General features: G+C 31.6%; 1 protein-coding gene across 1 annotated transcript; it reads left to right on the forward strand.

The window, feature by feature from the left end:
• The first annotated feature begins 5,238 nt into the window (after positions 1-5,238).
• On the forward strand, positions 5,239-6,648 carry LOC110784319 (ethylene-responsive transcription factor ERF027). The gene has a single exon (XM_021988757.2). The coding sequence runs from the start codon at positions 5,616-5,618 to the stop codon at positions 6,303-6,305; it is 690 nt and encodes a 229-aa protein (XP_021844449.1). The 5' UTR covers positions 5,239-5,615; the 3' UTR covers positions 6,306-6,648.
• The last annotated feature ends 8,632 nt before the right edge of the window (positions 6,649-15,280 follow it).

The following is a 15,280-nucleotide window of genomic DNA, read 5'->3' on the forward strand; positions in this document are numbered from 1 at the left end:
TTCCTTCACAAAACCATCAAGAAATCCAAATTTGAATTTTGAAATTATCGAGCGACGAACGGCTTTGGCCCATTCATCGTAGTTCGATGCTCCTATTAGTTTCACAGGGGTGATAACAATACCGGGGCCGTCGCCTGACCCGAGATAGTAGTCTAGGTCGACGCCGGCGACGATGACCTTTGGTGGTGCCTCCTCATCGGAACTCATGGTGATACTTAAGGAATTGTTAACTCCTAATCTCAATACTCAACAAGCGAAGAAATTCGCTGTTCTCAATACTCGGCTACACTCTCTCAAATTCTTGCGGAAAAAAAATCTAGGATTTTTAACCTAGGCTCATGATACCATGTCAAATATTGTGTAATCTCGTATCATTCTCATTAATCACACACGTATATACATAGTACAACTCAGTTACCTAAACCCTAGGTACACATTAGGTAACATACCATAGTTAGGGCTCTGCAGAATATTCACAGAATAATATCTAATACCTTAACATATCTTAACAAATTGTTAAAAAAATCTTTCGACCACAGGTGATGAATAAAAGTACCATTAACTTTTGATTTTCCATTTAAATTTACATGAACAAACGGAGCTTTAAAGTGTAGATGTCCGAAAAAAAAAATAAGGTGTAACTTTTCTAAATTTATTTTGGCAAGTTTTGAAGGAAAATATTAATTGCGAGAAAAATAGCCTATGAATATTAAATTGCCACATTGAATTATTGAAGTTAATTGGCTCACAACGGGACCAAATGAAGTTATTAATACATGCGATGTTATGACGTGTTGCCAATAGCAAACTTATAAAATGAAGGATAAATTACGACATATCTTTAATAAAATGAAGGATAAATTTTCTAGCCTCTACAGTACTTTTAATTATCTGTAAATGAAAATTACAGAAGGTTGATAAGTAAACATTGACCTAGTTAATTGACCGAATTTGATCAAGGTGAGTTAAATTTGAACAAAAGGTTTTACGCGTACATAGGGCGTAAAATAAATCAGCGCGTCTCCTGTGAGACCAGTCACACCATCAACTTGATGATGTGACGAGCGCGAAACCAATAGCGTACCTCCCCTAAAACTATATATAAAAAAAAGTAACAGATCTAAACTATAGAAGTAACATACCTAAACTAAAAAAGTACCTCCTCTAAAATTATATAAAAAAAAGTAACATGTCTAAACTATAGAATTAACATACCTAAACTAAAAATGTACCTCCCGTAAAACTATTCCGTATAAAAAAAAGTAACATGTCTAAACTATAGAAATAACATACCTAAACTAAAAAAGTACCTCATCTAAAATTATAAAAAAAAGTAACATGTCTAAACTATAGAAGTAACATACCTAAACTATAAAAAATACCTCCTCTAAAATTATTAAAAAAAAAGTAACATGTCTAAACTATAGAAGTAACATACCTAAACTAAGAAGGTATCTCCCCTAAAACTACTCCGTATAAAAAAAGTAACATGTATAAACTATAGAAGTAACATACCTAAACTAAAAAAAGTACTTCGTCTAAAATTATAAAAAAAAAGTAACATGTCTAAACTATAGAAGTAACATACCTAAACTAAGAAGACATCTCCCCTAAAACTACTCCGTATAAAAAAAAGTAACATGTATAAACTATAGAAGTAACATACCTAAACTAAAAAAGTACCTCCTCTAAAATTATAAAAAAAAGTAACATGTCTAAACTATAGAAGTAACATACCTAAATTTGCAAGTATGAACTGGTCTTACCATCAGTTGATGATGAGGACAGTCTCATATAAGAATTTGGGAAAATAAATTTATTGTACACCAAGATAACTTTTATCTAGTTTTTTGTAATTTTTACCTAATTTTTTTTGTAACTTTTAATATGTTTTGATTAACTTTTATACGGAGTATTAAATTGATAGATAAATATTTTAAAGGTTTAAATGATTAATTTTACACATTATTAATGATTTGAAAGAATATTTATTATTATTATCACTAAAAACTATTTCGGAGTAGATAACTTTTACATATATAAAAGTAACTTTTATGCATTTTAAGTTAACTTTTATTTCGATGCACAATATTTATTGTACAGTGTACGCCGCTTATAGATAAAAATTTGTGAAATTTGAAATATCATTTGATCATGATAATGTTATCTATTAATTAAGTGGCTTCAGATAAAACAAATAGGGGCGGGGAATTCAAACCTGAGACCTATTATACATAGACTGATGCATACATAAAAGAGTTAAATAATTCTACGGTAAAAAGAACTGAATAATGACATCCCTTTGCTCTTTGTTCCCCAACCTCCAATCCCATCCAAATAAATTAATATAGACTTTTGTCATATCATCGATGATGTACTATTAATCTATTATTGGTGTACGTTGATAATCCACTTAAACTAAGATAGAGTAAATGAAAAGCTACCGAGTTTCTTCTGCTCCAATTGTAAGACTCTTAAGATATTTACAACTAAATATTTGAACTAGTTCGATTGTGTGTGAGATATCTAATGAGATACGAGGCCTAACAACAAAACCTGTACTTCTAACATAATAATCCATAGAAATCTTCACTAATAACCCGAATACATGATGTATCGTTAAATATTAGGGTTCATTTATCCTAGACCTGATTTAAAGGCGGGGTGGGTAGAGTACGGGGAAGGCCATGACCAAAACAATCGACTAATTATGTTGGACCGGGTCGGGTCAAACTTTAATTCTGGTTAATTTGTTGTGCCCAAATTCCGTAATTTTGGGCTAATAACGTGCGTTGTTCAATTTTTGGGTTGAGTCAATTTTATAACTAAATTTGTAGCTTTAAGTTGCCCAAAATCAACCCAAAAAATATGAAAATTGGGTTAGGATCGGAACGGGCCAGAAAAACAGGCTTAAAAGTTATGCCCAAAACCCGCTACTTTTCGACCGGGTTGGTCAAGGACTCAACTTAATCAGTCTAGTTAATCCTTAGTTTGAGTGAAGTTTTAACACGAATCTTACACTACAACAATTTGTATCTTTTATGACAACCTAATAACGACGGGTTTTCTTTTCTTTTTGTATCTGAAAAGAACCTACTCCCGTTCCGTCGCAAAAGGGCTTTTGCGACGTGGATAACGACCCAACAAAGACGGGAACAACCGTCGCAAATGTCTTTTACGACGGGTTAACGACGGAATTTTCTATTAACGACGGCCCCCTTTTATGACGGGTTCGATCGCGACGGAAAATCCCGTTGTTAATCAACAATTATTTGCCTTTAGCGACGGGATTTCCCGTCGTTAATAGTACAATTTCTTGTAGTGTTAATCCAGACTTTTGGGATATATTAAAAGACTATATCGAATATGAAGGTGAGTGAAAATCCAAGATTCGATTGTTGATGTTGAAGATCGTATGGGCATGTAACCACTTTTTTCTTCTATCATACCCTATCATTTCCCATCATTAGAAGTGTAGTGAGTCTAAGGATCCGTTCTCTTCACCTTATTATTATTACTTATTAGACCAAACCAAAAAAATCAAACCAAATCAGACTAGAAAAATCAGATCAGATCAGATCAGAAACCATATAAATCAGACCAGAACATGTGAATAAAAAAAGGCCTTAAAATGAGTCTCAGGATAATGAATAAAATAAAGTGAGTCTTATGTAAGTTCGAACAAAGGTAAAGTAAACGTTACAAAAAAGCTAATATAGCAGAGTTTGAGTTTGAATTTAAATTTGAATTTGAATTTGAAAGATAAATACAAGCTTAAACAAAAAACAACATTAGTCTATAAATTAAACAAGGGCCTCTTTGACCAAACTTCTATACAAAACATTTTCCCTGAGTAAACGTATTAACGTACTCTAACAAATGCCTAGGCAGTATCGGCAGTATAATCTAGGTGTGACAACCACGTATTTGTGGAAAATGACATTGCACCCAACCTTTTAATTAAACACTTTATTGTTTCACAATACTAGATTTTTTACTGTAGACCATAGACGTGTTATTTCAATCTACACTAGCTAGCTACAGTATAACATTCTGCTCTCTAACTATCGCCGGCCCTCCCTCGCCAAATATAGAATAAAGCTTATTATTGTCTCATATATGATGTATCAAGCTAATTAATTGTGAAATAATTATGCAAATTTGTGGACTAACAAGATGGAGAAAATAGTAATAGCATAAATAATCATACATAGTAGTATAGTACATGTAAAATTATCTACAAAATACATACGTTTCAATCCCTGTTACTCCGTATTTCATATGTATATATAATGAGAATAAAGTTATATCAGTTGATTATATTTCTTTGATTTTCATCAATATGCTAGGGATCAAATTTCGTGAAGGTCATTTAGGACTTAGAACATTGAAAGGATTCCTCTTATTTTCCCGAAAGCGTGCTCTTATATGAGCTTTCTCTTTGCCATAATTCACCAAACTCTAGTCAGTTAGCTAGAATAACCAATAAATGACTTTTTTTCCCCTCTTTTTCTAATTTATCTTCGATCTAAAGCTACAATAAGTTATACTCCAAAAAAAAAAAGTTGTACTCCATATAAAAAAAGAATATCCATGATAACTGATAAAACATGGATAAACCCGAGAAAACATCTATACTAATATATTAAAAGGCGTTGATAAACTAGCCTATGTGCCACGTGGCACTCGCACTAATCTCATTTCAATGTACCATGTCGGCATGTCATACACAATTATTTAAAAATGATAAATATGTGTGGTAGAAGTCTTGAACCCGTGACATTCTAGTTGTAAACCAAACAATTAACCACTACTCCAAATCAAATTATATGTCATTTTTTTCATAACAAAATATAATAAATGACAATTTAATAATACAGAGTGTTGAACTTATTTAAATTCTTTATACGTGTATCAACCCGGGGCATCACCCGGTCCCAAATACTATTTTATACAAGTAAATTCCGCGTTGTGATTAGAGACACGTAACATAATCAATTTCTTGCATAAACCAATAAGCTATAAAACGTACAAACAAAACATGGCCCCTTACCTAGTGAACAAACAATTAGAACAAAAAAGACCCACCACTTAAATACAATTAAGAAAACTCATACAACAATAATAACAAAGCAGTAGTATGATTTAACAAGAAGACTGTTTCTCTTTGATTAGACCTAAAGTGATCATGATAAACGTATTTCGCGCCTAATCCGTGTAGTACTTTAAATTGTTTTAATATCACAAACCCTAGAACACCTCCTCTATTTTAGCCAGCTAATTAGTTAGCACACCACCGTCTTTCAAGTTTCAACAACTACCATGCAAAAATCAAATCTCAAAAAAAAGTAAATTCAACCCTCTTTTTTTTTCCATTTTCTTCATCCTTTACCAGGCCATCATCATTCATCAACTTAATATAGCTGGTCCATCGACCGCGATTTTCCCACGTTTTGGCCACTTATTTCCCTAACTATATAAACTACAACTCCCTTTCAATTTTGATCATATTACACCCTTTTTTTCTATATAAATCATTTTCAGTAGCTACTAACTTATGACAAAATCCAAAACCAGTCACTATTAATAGGTTGTCTACTGTCCTAGTACACTACATGGCTGACCAAACTGAATCATCCAACGTAAACAAACTACTTTTTCAGCAACCATCTTCACTCCCACAATTGCCACTCCAAACTCACCCTTATCAACAATCGCCCCTTCCACCACCGCCGCCACCACCTCTTGCAGTAGCTGCAGGGCCGTCGTCAATGTCGTCGGCCTTGCCGATTGGATCTCCTACCGGAAAACACCCGTTATACCGGGGGATACGTCCTCGGGGAGGAAAGTGGGTTTCGGAAATCCGACAACCGAGGAAGACAACCCGGATATGGCTCGGAACTTTTCCTACACCCGAAATGGCGGCAGCTGCCTACGATGCGGCGGCTCTCGCTCTTAAAGGAAGCGAGGCCGTGTTGAACTTTCCTGAAGATGTTCTTAAGTACCCAGTCCCGGCTTCCGCCTCTCCGGCGGATGTCAGAAAAGTGGCTGCTGCAGCCGCCGCCATGAAGCAGGATAAAGAGACGAGAAGTGCTGATGAATCGGGATTGGAAAAGGGAGGAAATGAAGGGGTGGAAGAAGAATTCATAGACATTGAAGCATTCTTCAATATGCCTAATTTGCTTGTGGACATGGCTGGGGCAATGATGGTTAGCCCACCTCGGATGAGCTCCACCTATGATCGTGACTTGCCTGAAGATCATTATGATATTGGTGGAAGTGGGAGCTTGTGGAACTATGATTAATGGCTTATTGGGAACTTAATAGTCTATTTTTGACTATTTAAAGAAATTTCATTGTAAGTCGCAGAGTAGCCTTAATTATTTACAACATTTTCCCAGTAAGATCACTTAATTTGTTTGCTTCATGTTTTTCTTTTAAACTCAATATGGAGTTTTTTTTTTATTATAGATTTTTACGGTTTTACCCTATGCAGTGATAGTAAAATGGTAAGGGAGATGAGTATAGTGTGGCATAATATACTATACCTCTTATTCATTGGGTCCTCTAACTACTCCGTATCTATCCATCTACAAATTTAAAATTTATTTCTCTTTTCAACCTAATAAAACCTTCATTTTTTCGGAGAGTATAAGAGGATTGCAGTGATATCACTAAGATAATAACGGTCATGTCGTGTATAGAGAAGGATAAATATATTGTAGATGGTTGGGATTTTGTGCCCAATTTGTGGTTGTCCATGGACGTACATTTTTTTAACAAATAATGCCAATAGTAATGGGCATAATTTCCATTTCCGGATTAACAATAAAGCCATAGAAAGGGTAGATAACAAATCGACAAAACCCCTCCAAAATTGGCTTTATTTTTTGAAATATAATAATAAGATGCCTTACTACATTATGAGATGGACCAATTAGAATACCACACGCTCAAGTTACAAAGAAAAAGAGATAAGAAAAAGCTTAGCGTTAAAAGTTGTATTTCAATTAATTAAGAAGATTAAGGAGTAAAAAGGAAATTCTAATCCTACCTTATTAATAAATTAAATTAATCCTTCTTCTTTAGGGGAAATAATTAGTTTCCTTCCATTTAGGGAATAGTTTTTTGTTGGTCAAAAAAGGCTAGGGCTTTTGTATATGAATAGATTTGTTCCAAAAGAGTAAGCATACAAGATATTCTCAAATAACTCCGCCGAAAAATCTAACACCTACACGGATATATCATTTGGCATTTGAGAAAAGTTAGCAAAAGTGGCCAACATGAGTGTGGCCGGCAGGCCGGGTGAACAATATATAGTGGATATTATACACGTGGGTGAATTGTAGACGAAATAATATATACAAACGCACAAAAACTCAGCTTTTATACCACTCCTATCTGTATACTTTACACCCACACTCGTATCGTAAACATTTATTCCGTAATCACAAATTCTTATTTACAATGGGCGTACAATAAATATTATACATCGGAGTAAAAGTTAACTCAAAATGTTTAAAAATTAAGCTTATATATGTAAAAGCTATCTATTTTTCAGTGATAAATTTTTTCATTTTAGTAAAACTTATTTCTTCAAAATCACTAATAAAGTAATAATGTATAAAATTAACCCTTTAAAATATTTATCTATCAAATTTTTTTTACTAATATACTACGTAAAAGTTAATCAAAAGTAGGTTAAAGTTACAAAAAAAAAAGGGTTAAAGTTATCTTGGTGAACAATAAATTTATTGTACACCTTGTGCGCGCAAAACCTTTTGCTCCGTAATTGCGTATTTATTTATTAATGTTTATAATTTGTGGTAAGAAGGGACATTTTAGTCTTTTTAACAGGGAACACAAAAGGTTATTTAAATTAGCAACCTCTATGAGTACGTTGTTTTATAGAATAGAGATGTATAGCTACATACTTAGCTTTGTTATCCTCGCCTTATAGATTACATATTTTCACAAATTTTTAATTTGGGTGTGTATTAAATAGTGAAAGACATACTTCCTCCTCCGTTCTGAAAATAATCGCACCATGGTTGACATTTACTCCTCTAACTCATTACTTAGACTCTTAATATCTCAAATCGTGTGCAAGTAAAAATTATAAAAAAAATTAATATTTAGAAAATATATATTGATATGAATCTAACATGACCCCACGTGACTACAATTTTGTTGCGTACGAATTACAAAAAATGGCATAAGTTGTAGTGTGAATAGTGTAAAAAATAAAATGGTGCGATATTTCTGGAACGGATGAAGCATGTAAATTGCTCCAAAATGCTTAAAAGTTACTTATTTTTTAGTGATAAATTTGTTCTTTCTAATAAAAATTATCCTCTCAAAATCACTTATGTAGGAAGATAATTATTTAACCCTTTAAAAAATTTATCCATGAAAAATAGTAGTTTTTCACAATATAAAAAGTTAATTAAAACAAATTAAAAGTTACCAAAATCTGAATAAAAGTTGCCCCGGTGTAATATGTATAATTGCACAAATAACTACAAAGATCTTAATTTAAGGAACATAACTACATAAGTATTGGAATAACGATAATTGAAATATATATATTTTAACGTGAACATGTTTTCTTCTTAAATGATAATGATTTTATAAAGGAAAATAGTTATTTAAATAAAGTTTTCACAAAAAAGATTTGTTATAAGGAATGAGGAAATATATGCTTTCTAAGAATGATAAATAATTTGAAATAGCGACTAAATTAAGGTGCCTTTGAAATTAGTAAATCTAAAAGAAACTAATAGTTATTCCTTATGTAGGAAATATTGTTTTAATATAAAAAGTGTAATTGATTTACAAATACATTTCAGGCACACAAAACTCGATCACTTAGTAAACTCAATGGCTAAAGATGAAATAATGAAGTTAGTTCAAAAAAAGTATTGAGTGCGCTGTGCGCATAAGACATTAATTAAGACCTATTAATGTATGTTTGAGTTACACAACCTTTTATCACGTAAACTATGACGTAAAACCTAGATTTATTAAGAAAGATGTACTGCAATTTTTTTTTAAAAATAACAATGATACCCTAATTAAAAAATATGAAGGTACTACATAATACAATGTGTCTTGTTTTTTATTATGTCCTTGCCAGAAGATAGAATTTGTCTTCTTGTTTTATACTACTATCAACCATAAGATCATACAACTAGACCGGGACTATTTTGTTTCCCAACTATTTACTCAATTAAACCTCCATATTTATGTTCAACATAATTCAATAAGAAATTATTAGATAGGCCAGGTTTCCTTTAATTTCTTCTACATATATATTCATGTTTTTCTTTATTTATTTACATGTAATGCAACAAAACAAGTTGATTTTCCTTCAAAAGAAAAAAAAAAGTTGAATGGTAAAATAAGTTAATGTTTGGCCGTTATTTGAATATAATTAATTCCCTAAATGTTTGGTTTATATACTACTAGTCATATATGCACGTATTGCATGTGTTAATTAAATAAAAAATATTTACGTAGTTTTTAACGATGAAGCACTACAAGAAATGGTACTATTAACGACGGGAAATCCCGTTGCTAAAGGCCAATAATCGTTGATTAACGACGGGATTTCCTGTGGCGAACCCGTCATAAAAGGGGGCCGTCATTAATAGAAATCCCGTCGTAAATTTGTCGTAAACCCGTCGTAAAAGACATTTGCGACGGTTATTCCCGTCATTGTTTGGTTGTTAGCCCCGTCGCAAAAGGCTTTTGCGACGGGATTTTTGACCCGTCGTAATTAGGTTGTCGTTAAAGATACAAATTCTTGTAGTGAAGGGTAATAAAAGAATTTACAGCTTTTGAAATTTTCTCTTCTAGAATAGTGATATTTTGTAACTTATATCAGCCTAAATTAGTTAGCTAATCACAATTTTTATAACCAACTACATTTTTGTTAAAGTCTACTACACACTTCATATAAATTATTCAATATTAGTTTATCGTTAGCAAAATAGAAAGTTGCTTTTGAGTTTAGAAAAAGAAATTAAGTGCAGGATTCAAAGGGTACATAGTTCACATTTTTTACGATATCCCATGTATTCCTTTATATAATAGAGACAAAAATCTAACGTGGGCGAAATTTTAGCGAACAGGAGGATTGGATTGTTAGAATCAATTTCTCTATTTGCAAAAAAATCTTGTTGGGCATCACCGTAATATTTGTTGATGAATAAATAATATTTTGTTTTAACGTCAATAAAGATCGAGAAAGGGTCTATACATAAATCCTCAGTTTGAATTATACATCCGTGAGCACAATTCTCATTTAATCGGGGTGCACGTAATACGTGGACGTCATTTACTAGACGTTAGTTACAAACCAACTGACCAACCATTCAACTAGTAGGGATTTGTCTTACTACTATACTTTTTATCTTTTATATTAAAAAAAAATGGAATCATTGGTCAGGCCAAATAAATAGTACTTTGTGTAAGAGAAAAACATATCTGAATCAAGTTTTGGACACATGTACTGTATTATACGTAGTACTAAATTACTACGTATGCCCTAATTCGTCCTCCGTAACATTCTTTTCTGGAACAAACCAAAATCAATTAGAATATCAACCAAAAAAAAAAACAATTGGAATAAGTCGTTAATTCTTGTAAGAAATTGATTGTAGCCGAAAGATTTATTATGAGAAAATTTGGTGCGAGTATGACTCTATTCTCTTAACCTTGAAAATAAGTTAAGTTTAGTAAAAATAATAGCTTCAGCAAAAATAATGTACAAGATAGTAAATAACAATAACTTAAAAGTTCAAAAAGAACATCACATTACAAAAAACAATTTCATTAAAGAAATCTCAGTAATGATAGGCTCAAATCTTGTTTGTTTTATGAAGAATTCTACGACCACGTATTTGGACTTGTCATAAGTTCATAATCATGCCTAAAAACAATATCATTAATCAAATGATCGAAATGATATTTGCGATACTTTCATGGCGTGCTTGTGGCGAGTAATCTCATCGTAATTGTTCTTTTACGACGGAAAATTACGTCATTATTTTCTAGTAGTGTAAATATAGGTTTTACTTAGTAAATATAATTTAGGTTCAGAAAAAAAAAAAAAAAAGTTTAGCAACATTAAGGTAAAGAGAAAAAGACTTATTATATCGCAAAAGGGGTGAAAATGATACAAATTAAAAAGGATTCTATAAGTAGTAAGCTTCAAATTATGAAAGTGTAACTCTTTATGCAAAGTGCAAATTAAAATGACCTATTTATGAAAGTGCAACACTTTTCTTTGATTGTACTACTTGTATACATGTAGTTAAACTTTGTACTCAATCGGTACTCATAAGAAAAGTTCTGTACTATTATGTGGTTCAACCACAGTGGTTGAATGGTTGCACCTTTATGTGATTGTCAGATTTTTCAACATAGTACTCAGTAGTCAGTACTGTACATATTTCGTCTCAAGAAATAGATACGTTAAAAACTTAAAATGCACAGTGGGGTAAATCTGTAAATGTAACAGGGACAAGATTTACATAACTCTTTAAACGTAGATACTTCGTACATGATCTATTTTTCAACTATTTTTGGAATGGAAAGAGTTATTTCAGGGGTAAAATAATAGAGTCTACTTTAAGTTTTGACTTACTCCTTCCATTTTTTTACTTGCTTCATGTTGATTTTGATACTCAGTACTATTCACCTGCTAAGTTTGATTTAAATTTTTTTCCCAATACACAATAATCAAATTTTATTATCTTAAATATTGTTTTTTTTTTTTATAAACAAGTATTGTATATATTATGCACAAGAATTACAGATCAAGCATCAAGTGGAACAAGACTCCACTGAAGCAGTAAAAACAGGCACAAAGCCAACATAACTACCCTTCTAAAAGGGTGAGAAACCAGCTATGATCCCTTAAGCTAATAGCTCTAGGCAAAATTGACTGAATCCTAGTACTAGCAGTTTGCTTTACAAGGCTACACACTCTATCAATGTATCTATCTTAAATATTGTTGGGTTAGTCACAATACATATTTTCAAAATATCAACTTCTCATAATTTTTATAAATACAAAATTAGAGATACTTAATGGTCAAATGATGCATAATTGACAAGTGTGTCGCTCCAAGTAATGCAAAATAAAAATAAAAATGGAGGGATACTTTTTTTCCCCCCTCAAATGACCCACGTTAATGTACATATTTTCGTAGTCTATATTACTTGTACATTGTAAGCCCTGTTATGTTCGACTTATTTTGACTTATTTCAGACAAAATAAGTTCAGATAAGTTCAGTTAAGTTCAGATACTCGTAATATAAGTTCAGCAAAAATAAGTTTTTTTCAGACATTTTCACACACAAATAAGTCTATTTCAGATAAAATAAGTTCAGTTAAGTTCAGATAAGTTTAGATAATATAAGTTCAGTCGAAATAAGTCCAATAAAACGAAGCCTAAAATATACTTGAAAGCATATAACGAAACACTTTGTACGTAGTAGATGATTGGTAAGATCAAACCCGATATAATTATTATTGCTTTCAAACATCACGGTAAAATAGGAAAATTATACCAAGTTCATTTTTTACTTTGTTGAAAATTATACCAAGTTCACGGAAGCACCGTATTTGGTCCTCTTATACTCCTTAGTCCTTAGCTTATAGCGTGTCAAAGCTTTCGTGGTACACGCACCACACATAATCTCATTTGAACGGATCATACTCTGCACATACTGGACCACGATAAATCTTTGCAATTACATTACATCTCAAATCAGGATCTATTCTTTATTTATTATATCAGATCAGATCAGATAAAGAGAACAAACCCTCGATTAAAATTCTCGACTGTGTATTCGGTTTTGTTTGGTTATACAGGATGATAGGAGTATAGTGTTATAGTCCGTACAACATATAATCTCTGAAAACCACCTCAAATCTTCAACTGGAGAAATGGTATTTAATGGCGTAGAGATTAAAAAGTAGGGCAAGATGACGTAGACTTGTATGAACAACAGTGAAAAGATCCATTTAGGTTCAACTGTCAGCGGACCAAAAAGTAGGGGGTGACCATTTGTAAACGCCCCAACGCCCAATAAAATGGCAATAATACCAAACTTTTTTTATTTATTAGTACACCCCTTAAAGTTTAAAGATCAAGGAAACTAGCAAATAAGAAATCAGAAATATGGCATCAACTAACTTTTTATTTTTTTAGTTTGTAAATAACGACTTGTAACATGTTGGTGACACAATATGTCAAATGAATTGACTAAACAACTTTAATACAAGTGAACAGTTTAATATAATATTTCACATCTGATTATTATTGATATTATTATGATATATTTTACATTTTTTTCTCGGTCTCTAACTATATTGATTTATATTTTATTGCTTATCTTTCTTTATAGAGGTCCACTTCAACTCCTACTCTATGAAACAACATTAAAAAGACCCAGAACTAGTGTCCCTTAACTCCATAAGCCATCAACCCTATAACGATAGCAATATTCCTTGTCTCACTTCTAAGTTCTAACTATCGCATAATTAAAAACATAGGAAATTAAATTAACGATTTTGGATAGAAAAATGGAGGGTATATTGCTAACTTAGCTAGCAGTCTAAAGGTAAGAGAGATGATACATTAAGGATTATTATTCTGGGCTTGAAATGGGCGAAGACGATCGAAATACACTAACGTGGCTATAGATAAAACAAATTAGTTGGACAATTACAAGTTTACAACAAGTCCTAGGACGCATTAGGGTAAATCCTACGTTTACTCGTAGCAAAATAAGCTAATTGAAGTAGCTTAGCTAAAGCATATAGCCTATGGTTAGACAATTAGACCAAAGACTATACTAAAATTTAAGGAAATTAAAAGGAGGGTTTTGTCATGAGATGATAAATTTGGACCACCCTTTGTTAATTCATAAAATGATCATAATTATTGTGGAGGGATCGAGGAAAATAATTTAAAAGATTGTGAACCCCACTAGTGTAATCTAAAAGCATAACAAGTTGCTTTTTACATGTCAAATCTATACTTTAGTAACATACGTAGTATTACACTCCAACAATTGTGTCCAATATGTGGGCTTCAATTCATAAGTCTTACTTTTATTCAATTCATAATTAGTCTTACTTTTATCCAATCATAAACCTTCCTCTAATGGTCTAATAGTTTCATAACTAGGCCCACTATTTTTTTTTGTGATAAATAACTAGGCCCACTATAAAATAAATAAATTTGAATGCTAGAATGAGGTGGCACTCCGAAATCCTCTACTCCAAACTCGTATTTTCCTTTTCTTAGGGGCTTCCAAAATAAATAAAAAAACTCGTTTTCAGAATATTTATGTAAGTTCCATTATAATAATAACCTAAAGTATTATTTCCAAGAAAAACTTAACAGGAAGCTAGATTATATCCAAGATAAAATCAACATTTTTTTTAAGTTGATTTCCTAAGTTGATTTTCTTGTAAGAAGTGAAATTCTTCCTTGGATTTATCATTTGCCTTGAAATTGATGTGTACTTCGTATGAAAAACAATGAATCATGATACATCAGTGGGGAATTATGGACGAAAAGTCTAAATTATAGGGCCGAATAGGATTTTACAATGCTTAATCATGCTAATATGATAATTATTTATAAACACATGACAAAATTAGTGCATAACAAAACACTCAGTATGAAAAATTCTCAATGTACATGTTTATTATAATTTCATAAGAGTTAATGAATGAAGAATTAAACACAAGTACATCGGAAATGATAAAGGTCGCAACATGCGACCTTTAAATCGTGTCATAGTGGTGACATGGTACGACTATGTGTCATAAATGTATTTGGAAACTAAAATATTTAGATTTTATAACATGTTATACATGTTACCAAAAAGGTAGGAAAATCTTAATATTCTAATTTACAAATTGAATAATGTAATTTTCATTTTAGAAAAATAATTGTAATTTGTATAGGAAATAGAAAAATATACTTTTTATTATTTATATGATATAGAAAATTAAATAAAAAAATACATTTACTAAGTTGCACTTATAAAATAAAAAATACAGTGCATTAGAAATAAAAGATTAGAAAAAATATTTAGTCTATAATTTTTTGGGTAAAATGAGACCTTAAACTTAAAATTATTTGCGATATATTTGGAATGGTGGAGACTACCCTTTTAAATTGACACCCATGCTTGTTTTCTATGGTTTTCGGGTTATTCTGCTTACAGAACTCCAGTTATGACATCGGTGTCG

Source organism: Spinacia oleracea, chromosome 6 (genome assembly GCF_020520425.1).
Source record: "Spinacia oleracea cultivar Varoflay chromosome 6, BTI_SOV_V1, whole genome shotgun sequence".
In the NCBI taxonomy this organism is placed as follows: domain Eukaryota; kingdom Viridiplantae; phylum Streptophyta; class Magnoliopsida; order Caryophyllales; family Amaranthaceae; genus Spinacia; species Spinacia oleracea.